At 41.3% G+C, this 11,447-nt stretch overlaps 1 protein-coding gene across 1 annotated transcript in view; it reads left to right on the top strand.

The window, feature by feature from the left end:
* Nucleotides 1-9,656: 9,656 nt before the first annotated feature.
* The window catches only part of LOC103079228 (amyloid beta A4 precursor protein-binding family B member 3-like), a 3,991-nt gene continuing 2,200 nt past the window's right edge, over nucleotides 9,657-11,447 (top strand). The window contains exons 1-6 of the mRNA XM_007460869.1: nucleotides 9,657-9,705; nucleotides 9,993-10,156; nucleotides 10,239-10,315; nucleotides 10,901-10,961; nucleotides 11,165-11,311; nucleotides 11,434-11,446. Of these exons, the coding sequence (XP_007460931.1) occupies nucleotides 9,657-9,705; nucleotides 9,993-10,156; nucleotides 10,239-10,315; nucleotides 10,901-10,961; nucleotides 11,165-11,311; nucleotides 11,434-11,446 (511 nt within the window). The remainder of the gene's footprint in view (nucleotides 9,706-9,992; nucleotides 10,157-10,238; nucleotides 10,316-10,900; nucleotides 10,962-11,164; nucleotides 11,312-11,433; nucleotide 11,447) is intronic.

Raw genomic sequence — 11,447 nt, 5'->3', positions numbered from 1 at the left:
CACACACACACACACACACACACATATATATATATATATATATATATATATATATATATATATTCGTTTTCAGATTCTTTTCCCATGTAGGTTACTACAGAATATTGAGTATAGTTCCCTGTGCTATACAGAAGGTCGTTGTTGTTTATTTTATACATAGTGGTGTGTATATGTTACTTATCCCATGAAGATTGAAGGAGGGAAGAGCAGTCAGGTATCCTGCCCAGTCTGACCTTCTCTCAGTTGTCTCTTAGTGAGATTGCACATTCAGGATCACACAGCTCACTGTTGAAGACGTGACCCTTTTCTCTCCCTCCTGACACACACTCTCAGGCACTTTGGGGTTGAGCCTTGTACCACATTTGGGAATTTCTCCACCAACATGGGTACGTGGCTGCGAAGTTTTGACCTATTCAAGTGATTTGCCAAAACTTCTTGCGTGAAATCCACGTGAGCAAGAGAATGAAGTCGTAAAGTTTAATCCTGGAGGCTGCTGTGGGGAGGAAGGGTGAGAGTCAGGGAACGATGAAGGGAGGGACTCCGGGTAAAAGTCTGTTACAGAAAGTCACAAAGCCAGAGAGACTTGGATTGGATGGGGTTAGGGAGACAAGCACAGCTTTACTACCAAGAATCAGAGTGGCTTGGACCAGGACATTATTAGAGGAAAGAGCAAAACTTGATAAATTCGAAGCATATTTTCATCATAGATTCGACATGACTTGCTAATGGATTAAATGCAAGTGTTTGAGAGAAAGAAATCATGAATAATGCCTCAAATTAAATATAAGTATTTTAGTGTAGTATTTTGAGCAAGAGACTCTTGGGCAGGGGGGAAAGAATAAAATATGTTTGTTCCTTAAAAATTTGAGGTGTCTATTGGAAATTCATTTGCTATTGTCAATTAAGCAGTTAGACACTCAGTATCTGGAATTTTTACGGCGAGTTCAAGGATATAGTTAGATACAGATATAGACACGATATAGACTAAACATCGACAGGGACGTATGTACGGTAGGATACAGAATAGAGATGTAGATGGAAGAAACCATCTTGTTAGAGATAAGGAGGCTCTGTATTCATTGGCTGACTCATAAATTACAATATTTTCATTTTTTTGGCAATTTGTCGGCACCCAGGAAACGGTATATACGTACATATACATACTTATATATCTTTGTACGCGTCACCGTCCTCTTCCACCACCCCCATCCCCTCCTCACGCCGCCCTTCCTGACTCATGGAGATCCAGCCATTTGTTTAGCCTCCCGTTTCTTCATCGGAGCAAACTCATTTCTGCCTGAAGATCTTTGCATTAGCTCGTCCTTCTGACCTGGAATATTCTTCTCCCTCATCTTCTCATACCGCTGTGTTCCTCCAACAATCGATACTGAATTTTATTTCATTACTGTTGAATTTTATACTATGAACGTCACAGTATTTTCAATTCCAATTTTATACTATAGCATGATGGTGGTCATCTCTCCTTTTATTCTTCTTCTGGCCTCTGTCATTCCCAGACAAGGAAGTGACTTTCTCATCCATCTTTCAGTGTTATTTAAATCTCGTAGCTGTCAATATGTAGGGATTTTCCTATAGATCTTGTTTTAAGTTGAGTTACACAATCTGGGTAAGAGTGATTCAAGATTATGAATGAAAACTGTGTCTTCCCTCACATTTCATTAAACCACCAGAAGCCCTATTGGCAGATAGAGGTTCTGAGAATATTACCTCAACATCCAGACATGCCTTAATTATTGAAACCTCAAGCTGAAGTCGTTATAGAGATTCACACTCACAGTACAGAGGGTGGTAAACCTGAACAATTGATAAATTTACACATTGCACTGTTATTCACTGCTCTAAACAGACACTTCAGTTTCAAGATATGGCTTTTATCCGTTTCTTTTGAAAAAACAAAACAAAACACTGAGTGCTTTCAGAAGGTGCTAATGAATTCTTAAGATTTCACATCAATTGTCATTAAAATGTTAATGACATTACAGCAATACGTAGTATGAGTTCAGCAAGCATGATCCAAATGCCTTCTGATAACCATTGTTGGAAAAATTCAAGTGAATCATACTTTAGATCATTGTTTCCAGTAAAATTTTCCATGTGATGCAATATTCACTAACTGAACTGTATATTATGTAACCATTAGCCACTTATAACTATTGAGCACTTGAAATGCAGCCAGTGAGGCAGAGAAATTGACTTGATTTCATTTTTTTAATTACTTAGAATTTAAATGCCCACATGGAGTTCCTGGCTACTGTATTAGTACAACTTTAAAAAAATTATTCCATATTATTTATTAATTTTATTTATTTTTTGGCCATGCCCCATGGCATGCAGGATCTTAGTTCCCAGACCAGGGATCGAACCCTTGCCCCCTGCATTGGAAGCGTGGATCTTAACACTGGACCACCAGGGAAGTCCCAAGTGCAACTTTAGAATTTTTGAATATCAAGACAGAATTCTTCAGAAAACTACACTTCTACTTAATTGTTATATTTGATCTTTAACATCAAAGCAAGTGACTCTGATTCTTTTCAGTTTCTACCTCCATCATGCAAAATATTGGGGGAGAGTTTTATTAGGTTTACAAGAAATTTATTTTCAAAAACTCTTTTGAAATCTTAAACGTAAGACTTTCAGACTTTCCTTGGAATGACAAAGTTATATTTTACAAATTATATATAAATAAGCTTTAAATTGGAAAGGGTATGCTAAGATGTCAGGGTTTTCCAACAGAAGGTGCTGTGGAAAAGACAACCTTAGAAAAACAGGGAGATATATGCATTTTCTTTTATAATAAAGTTATGATTTTAAAAAAAGCTAATATACAAAATTCACAATGTTCAAGTAAACCCAAAACAAAACAAAATATGTTCCTTTACAGGACTTTGAAAATTAAAAAAATGGTCCTGAGGGGAGAAATAAGTAAAATTAAGATAAATAATCAAAGGTATCTCCCCATTTTCAAGAGAAAGTTTTAATTATTAAACAGTTTTTGTCAGGATAGTCAGAAATCCCATTTCTTAAAATAAAACTCTACAGACTACAAATTATAGCTATACCAACTATATTTAAAAAAATATTTCTAATATGGGAACATATATATATGTATAACTGTCTCACTCTGTTATAAAGCAGAGGCAGAGAAATTGACTTGATTTCATTTTTTTAATTACTTAGAATTTAAATGCCCACATGGAGTTCCTGGCTACTGTATTAGTACAACTTTAAAAAAATTATTCCATATTATTTATTAATTTTATTTATTTTTTGGCCATGCCCCATGGCATGCAGGATCTTAGTTCCCAGACCAGGGATCGAACCCTTGCCCCCTGCATTGGAAGCGTGGATCTTAACACTGGACCACCAGGGAAGTCCCAAGTGCAACTTTAGAATTTTTGAATATCAAGACAGAATTCTTCAGAAAACTACACTTCTACTTAATTGTTATATTTGATCTTTAACATCAAAGCAAGTGACTCTGATTCTTTTCAGTTTCTACCTCCATCATGCAAAATATTGGGGGAGAGTTTTATTAGGTTTACAAGAAATTTATTTTCAAAAACTCTTTTGAAATCTTAAACGTAAGACTTTCAGACTTTCCTTGGAATGACAAAGTTATATTTTACAAATTATATATAAATAAGCTTTAAATTGGAAAGGGTATGCTAAGATGTCAGGGTTTTCCAACAGAAGGTGCTGTGGAAAAGACAACCTTAGAAAAACAGGGAGATATATGCATTTTCTTTTATAATAAAGTTATGATTTTAAAAAAAGCTAATATACAAAATTCACAATGTTCAAGTAAACCCAAAACAAAACAAAATATGTTCCTTTACAGGACTTTGAAAATTAAAAAAATGGTCCTGAGGGGAGAAATAAGTAAAATTAAGATAAATAATCAAAGGTATCTCCCCATTTTCAAGAGAAAGTTTTAATTATTAAACAGTTTTTGTCAGGATAGTCAGAAATCCCATTTCTTAAAATAAAACTCTACAGACTACAAATTATAGCTATACCAACTATATTTAAAAAAATATTTCTAATATGGGAACATATATATATGTATAACTGACTCACTCTGTTATAAAGCAGAAACTAACACACCATTGTAAAGCAATTATACCCCAATAAAGATGTTAAAAAAAAAAAATATTTCTAAGTTAAATGATGCATAAAATTTAAGAACGGGACACACGGGAATCAGTTATTAGCTTTAAAATAGTAGAATTTTAAAAATCCCTTGGTTAAATTGAAAACTTGGATGCATTTTGCTAAAAATATCGCACTGATTTCCAGATGGTTAGTTTGGCAAAAATTCTTGAATCATAAGAGATAATAAAAGTAGCTGCTCTTCGCAGAACAAATTGATATATCATTAGCTTGTTCTGAGCCATCAAAAAAAAACCCACAGATTTTTGGAGGGTCAACCTTTTGTATTTAAATGTCCTGGTTATTTTAATCTTTGATGAATGTAGATACGTTTTTATAAACTATTATTTTGAAATTGGCTTTCTGACACATTTCAATATAAAACAGAAAAGTTCTTTTATATGTAAAAGGTATGTAGATTTATATATGTAGATTTATATGTATAAATGTATAAATTTTTATGTATATATGTAGATTTATATGTATAAATCTACATTCATAAACTTAATGTTGTATTTTATTACAAAGAAAACATAATGAATAGATACCTGTATTAATGAAATAAATGAGGACAGAAATCATCTTTGAAATTATCATGGATGACCGACCTGCTATGAGAAATGAGTCTAGCTTGGATGAAGTTAGCTTTCTAAGATTGGCTCACAATTTCTGAGAGCTCCCAGGATGCTGTTGGTGCTTCTCAGATTCCATATGGTGATGGGAGAGCTGTAGCAGCATCAACTCACATCCGTCCAGGTTCAGATCTGTGTGAAAGCATCACAGCCTCTGCAAAAGTCTCACGGCTGTCTATCGGCTCGGGAGGTCTTAACCTGAGTTAATCACTATGACCAGGGGAAATAAACAGCCATTCAGAAACATGCCAAATCTACTGCCAGGCATGAAGTCAGCCGCTGGAGTCACTAGACAAGGAACAAAATCTCACATAGAATCAGAAGCTTCCAGAAGCAACGGTGATAGACACATTAACGTTCTGACATTCAGAGCATCTCTTAACTCCATCTTCCTGAAGACGCATGTCTGAGTCCCAGAGAGAGAGAAGCTGGTAACTGAAACTGGTTTAATTAAATGTGTAAAACATTAATAATGACACATTTATTACTCTCCTAGGGCTTTCCAAGAGAGCATAAAAGAAAAGGGAAGTGAAGTTTTAACAAAAACTCTCAGGCAGCTTTGGAATCAACAGAGCTACACTGTTGGGAGGGAGCCATGGTGTCACCCTGGTGTCAGATGCAGCATTTGGCAAGGTGGGGATGGCATCCAGTAAGACCACAACAGTACTCAAGTGAGAAGCTTTGGCACCCTAGGAAGTAACTGTAATACTCAAGGAGATTTTATTTGTTTTTAGACTTTATTTTTTAAAGCAGTTAAGGGTTCACAGCAAGGCTGAGCAGAAAGGACAGAGTTCCTGCACACCCCCTGCCCCCAGGCCTGCATAGCCTCCCCTACCATCAACTTCCCCCACAGTGTTACATTTATGACAATTGTTGAATCACATGGTACAACATTAACACATTCGGGTTCACACTTACATTCTATGGGTTTTGACCAATGTATAATAGTATCGATGTGTATCCACCATTATAGTATCATAAAGAACTTATCTGATTATTGAGAAGAATAAATTGAGCATGTTAGGTTCACCCCATCCTCTGACCCCCGGCTTCTTTTAGTGGTTGATCTGCCAGCAGGAAGCATAAAGTGTATGTTCCCCTCTGCTCCTCTATGTCATAAATTTACACAGGAAGACTCTCCTTCTATTGAGATACATGTACAGTGGAACATTGTCTTGGCAAGAAGTCTCTCCAATTCTAAATTCAGCATTAGAAAGCCCATTGCTCACAGATAGAATCCACACCTCTATCACTAGTAAAAGTGGTATTTCATTTGCCCATCCCCTGTGCTCTATATCTGTCCTCCAATTGCTTCAGGTTTTCAGCAAATACTGGGTGCTATTCATTGGGCCCCCAGTTAATATTCCCATCTGTGTTCTCGCCAGATCCAGCCTTAGGGTTACTAAGCTCATTCAGGGAGCTCAGGGCTTCTGAATCGTAATTGTGAAATAATCAGGAGACATGATTCTCTGTTTTGGTGGATCTAATCTATTTTTTAGACCTAGAGTTTGGGGTAATTCTATAAGCATAATAGAACTCTAGTGAGTCACCCAACAATTATTATTCCAGGGAAACAATCATCAACTAATAGTTATCAAATCACTCTTATCATCAGTCAAGCAGTATGGTTTAATACAAAAATGTATGTGCCTTACCTCTGGTGGTCCCACCCCGGACCCACCCACACCCAGTGACTGAACACAGAGTGTGCTACCAGCATTGCCAGCTTACAGCAATCAGCCACAGTGCTGTTTTCTAAGAACTCACAATTCTGCAACTGTGTTTGTAAAAGATGTGGGAAAGGAACGGTCTTAGTTAGGATGTGAAGTTTTCATTGCATGGAAGAAATTCATTCTAGTGTTCCAGTGATCCAAAGTCTTTGGGTTCTTTTCATTATGACAAGAATTTTGAGTGTTGTGGAAATAATTAGAACTCTCCCAATGAGACATAGAATCTAGAATCTCTAGTAAGTGTACTTGCACTACTAAATCCAGACCCTCTATACTTATATTATCCTCTCATTGATATAAGTACTTTAAAATGCCTCTGACTACTGGACTGGCATGGGAAGTCTAGTACTGTGCTGAGTTTCATTTCTCTGAATCCTTTCGTCTTCCTGTATTTCACCATTTTCAGTCTTCAAGCTCTGACTTGTCCATCTTCAATGCACTAAATTTTTATGAGACCTTGTAAGACTGTGAATTGAACTGATATTGTATCTCGGCTACCTGCAAAATCAAAATCTGAGTTTGTTTTTTAAGAATCTTTGCCATAGATGAAAAAGATAAGAGATTATTTCAATGGTCACAGAATGGTCCCTAGTTTTGTTCTATTACACAAGCTAGGGATTTAAGATTTTGAGGGTTTCATTCTCTTTCTTTTCTAAGCTGTTTAGTTCTGGTTTAATATGGCATCTCCACCCTTAAGAACAGAATCTCCACCCTAAGTTCTTGAATTCACCAAGCCCTTAATACTGGGTCTTTGGATCAGTCAGGGTCCCAACAGATGATAAAAGAACATTCAAAAGGGGCCAAGAAGGGAAGTTTAATTAAGTGTATTTTAAAAGTTGGGAGCAGAATTAATTGTTCCATCCCAGGGCTAGTAAGAGAAGAAAAGCTGTTAGAACCTGGACCTAGTTAGACAGCACCCCACCTCACCCCTCCACCAAATCCATGCCCTGCCCAGAGTCTCGAGATGTGACCTTATTTGTAAATCGGGCCATTGTGGATGTAATTAATGAAGTTAAAATGAAGTCACGCTGGAGTAGGTGGCTTCTTAATCCATATGACTAGTGTCCTTATAAGAAGAGAAAGGACAGAGACAGAAACCCACAGAGAGAACATGTGATGACAGGGGCACAAATTGCAGTGGTGAATCCACAAACCAAGGAACACCAAGGACTGCTGGCCGCACCAGGAACTGAGAGATGCATGTAACAGACTCTTTCTCAGAGATGCCTAGGAGCAAATCTTTGCTGACACCTGGATTTCTGACTTTCCATGGAAGTGTGGGAGAATACGTTTCTGTTGTTTTTTTTTTTTTTTTTTTTTTTTTTTTTTTGCGGTACGCGGGCCTCTCACTGTTGTGGCCTCTCCCGTTGCGGAGCACAGGCTCCGGACGCGCAGGCTCAGCGGCCATGGCTCACGGGCTCAGCGGCCATGGCTCACGGGCCCAGCCGCTCCGCGGCATGTGGGATCTTCCCGGACCGGGTCACGAACCCGCGTCCCCTGCATCGGCAGGCGGACTCTCAACCACTGCGCCACCAGGGAAGCCCGTTTCTGTTGTTTTAAGCCACTCTCTGTGCCACTTTGTTACAGCAGCTGCAGGAAACCAATCACCACACACAGGATCAGAGAAGGAAGCAGCGATAGATCTAGGAGTGGCCCCCCTGATGGAAACTGTGGCCTTGGTAGAAACATAGTCATACATCCTGTAGGCTGGCAGGGAGGGAGCCAGGAACAAATACCCCACTTTTCTGTGGTCCGATCTTCTGCTGGAGCCCACCTGTGTGCAATGCACCCAGAAGCTTGAGGGCAAAGGAGTGCACTGATGCAGTCCTTGGAGGTCAGCCCTCCAGGTACCAAGCAGGTGAGGAAGGATGGAGGATGGACCTGGGGGAGCAAAGGCAGAGTCCAGTGCATTCTCCCAAACCCTGGTCTTTTAATGAGTAGTTTATGCCAAATGATACTTAATTAGCTATTTTTCCATTTTGTGCTATTCCAGGATACTGAGTAACTCTGAATTAAGGGCAAGGAGGGAGAATCTGGCTCAGAAAATGAGCAGGCATGAATGTGGTGAAGGGACCACAATCACTGCAAAACTCACGCCCCGTGAAAATCTGCTCCCCGTATGATGCCTCCCCAGTAAGCATGGCCGGACATCACTCCTGGCACCACTGGCTTCCACCTTTTCTACACTGGCTTCCACCTTTTCTACAAATGCTGCTTGATATTGAAATTGAAATTTCTTGTGACTATCACCTCTACCCAAATGTAGGTTAAAAATACTCTCTTCCTGCTTCCCTCCCCACTCCCATCCTTTTTGCATTATTATCTTCTCCACATTTCTTTTCCAGAGTAAGATATTTGCTGATCAAATGTAGATCACACCACTTTGCTCCAGCCACAAGTCATAGGGAATGCCATTTGGGGGCTTTTTCAATATCCATAGTACGGGATAGTTTCCTGCCCTACCCAAACTTTAAAAAGAGATTTGGTGGGCTTCCCTGGTGGCGCAGTGGTTGAGAGTCCGCCTGCCGATGCAGGGGACACGGGTTCGTGCCCCGGTCCGGGAAGATCCCACATGCCGCAGAGCGGCTGGGCCCGTGAGCCATGGCCGCTCAGCCTATGTGTCCAGAACCTGTGCTCCGCAACGGGAGAGGCCACAGCAGTGAGAGGCCGTTGTACCGCAAAAAAAAAAAAAAAAAGTAAAATAGAGAGGGAAATGTAAGTTACATAATGCTAAGTTGGAGAGTAAATGCGAATTAACAGAATTTTTTAAAATAAAATTTTGACAAACTGAAAACATTGACTATAATAAGATTTTAAGGGACAGATGTAAGGTCCTCCCTTGGTTTCAAAAACCTGCTTAGATACAGAACTGGCAGTATGTGGCTAAGTAATAACACACATGAACAATTTACAGTGATTTTTAGTAAATCACATATGAATTCACAATGTATCATGAACTCTCCAACATCACACTGAGAAAAATAGAAGTAGAGTACTTAAAATGAAAGAAGCAACAATTCTGCTTAATCCTGTCGTAGCTAGACCAATTCTGGTATATGCAATTTGAGGTGCCAAGCATTAAAAAAAGCAGCTCCGGAGGCGAGCTGGGGACGCGCCCAGGGCTATGCTGGGCAAGGATTACATGCTGGCCATCATTCTGGTCAACTGCGATGGTGTGCACAGAGGGTCCCGATGGGAGGATCGGGAGCTGAGGGGGGACGAGGGAGCGCGAAAGGCTACCCCAGCCTCAAAGACAGGGAGGGGCGTGCGTCTCGGAGTGAGGACCAGGGATCAAATGAACCCCGATCCTTGCACTGCAGTATCCAAGGTTGGAAGCCTGGACCCTCAGGCTGAACCTTCAGCGCTAAGTTGTGCCTTTTGGGTTGGAGGAAGGGTTATGACAAAGTGTTATTCTGAGCGCACATATATGCCTTCCTTCTCCAATCCCACGTTCCTGTAGATGACTTGTGGGGGGACCAGAGTCTGGAGGGGGAGCCAGGTTTGCCCCCTGGCTGGAGGAAGATCCGCGATGCTGCAGGTACTTATTATTGGCATGTACCCAGCGGTAGCACCCAGTGGCAGCGCCCAACCTGGGAGTCAGGAGATGCAGAGGACCCAGGCACGGTAGGTGGCGTGTGAAGAGGGGGCCTGAGCTCATGTGTGGATCTAAGCCTGCTGCCACACTGACCTAGCCCCCTCTCTACAGAAGACGGAGGGAATTTGGGGACTTCGGCCCCCCAAGGGGAGATCCTTCTCCAGCCTGGAGAGCTCACTGGACCGGAGGTAACAGGGATAGGCCAGGCAAAAATGAAAGGCTTGGGGTTCCATGGCACTCAAAGATGCCGCTGGACCCACAGTCCGCTTTCCAGCACAGGTTCTGGACTGTGTCCCATGTTTAGGGTTTTGTTATGTGTTCTTGGCTCTATCCCATATTGTTGACTCTCCCAGTGTTTTGAGTTTTGTTCCTTGTTCCAAGCTGTTTTTTGCTACATGTTGTTTTATGTATTCTGGGTCCTGACCTCTCATGTTCTAGGCCTTGGTCACTACCCTAGGTTCTGTCCACGGAGGTTCCTATCCTGTGTTCCAGGGTCTTCTTGTCCTGATTTGGGGCTCTGGTCCAGATTTTGGACCCTGTTCCATGTTTGTTTTATTCTGTGTCCTGTGTGTTGAATTTTCTCTCAAATTCTAAGCCATGCTTTATGTTACATTTATGTAATATGTCCTGGGCCTTGTCTCACTCTGACTTTATATTTGGGACACTATATTCTGGGTCTTATCCCACATCTTGTGCCCATCGAGTAGTCTGGTCCTCACCATTGTCCCTTCTGTAGGAATTGTGGTCCTCTTACGAGCTCTGCTCTATTCCAGTAATTCTGTGTCCTGGTATGGTGAAGAATCCTACATCCAGAGAATGACGCCAGGGGCTAAGGTAGTGATTTGGGCCTGAGGGCCAGCCCAGGGCATTGGGGAGGGTCCCAAGGGAAAGGTCAGGGGTGAGACTGGGCTGAGCAGAGGTAATCAAGGCTGAAGGGAGGTCTCAGAGGGTTTATATATGTGGAGCCTGTGGCACCTCCCACCCTACTTCACCTCTACTTACTCAGGGTCCTCCCGTCCTTTTCCTCAACCCGTCAGTGCTTCGCAGTCCGCTCTCTGGGCTGGGTGGAAGTACCTGAAGAGGATCTGGTACCAGGGAAGAGCAGTATTGCAGTCAATAACTGCATCCAGCAGCTGGCCCAGACTCGTAGCCAGAGCCAGCCCCCGGATGGTACCTGGGGCGAGGTAAGCTGGCTGGCCCTTTAAGGGGTTCAGCCCAGCATCCAGCAGAGGTGGTTGTCCCTGAATTGCCTGTTCCTCATGGCAACCACCTTCATCTGAGCTCCGGGCTGACCTCTCCTTGGCAGGGCCAGAACATGCT

The sequence above is a fragment of the Lipotes vexillifer genome, unplaced genomic scaffold (assembly GCF_000442215.2).
Source record: "Lipotes vexillifer unplaced genomic scaffold, Lipotes_vexillifer_v1.1 scaffold564, whole genome shotgun sequence".
Classification (NCBI taxonomy): Eukaryota; Metazoa; Chordata; class Mammalia; order Artiodactyla; family Lipotidae; genus Lipotes; species Lipotes vexillifer.
The sequence above is the reverse complement of the archived record's forward strand: the minus strand, read 5'-3'. Positions and strand labels throughout refer to the sequence as shown.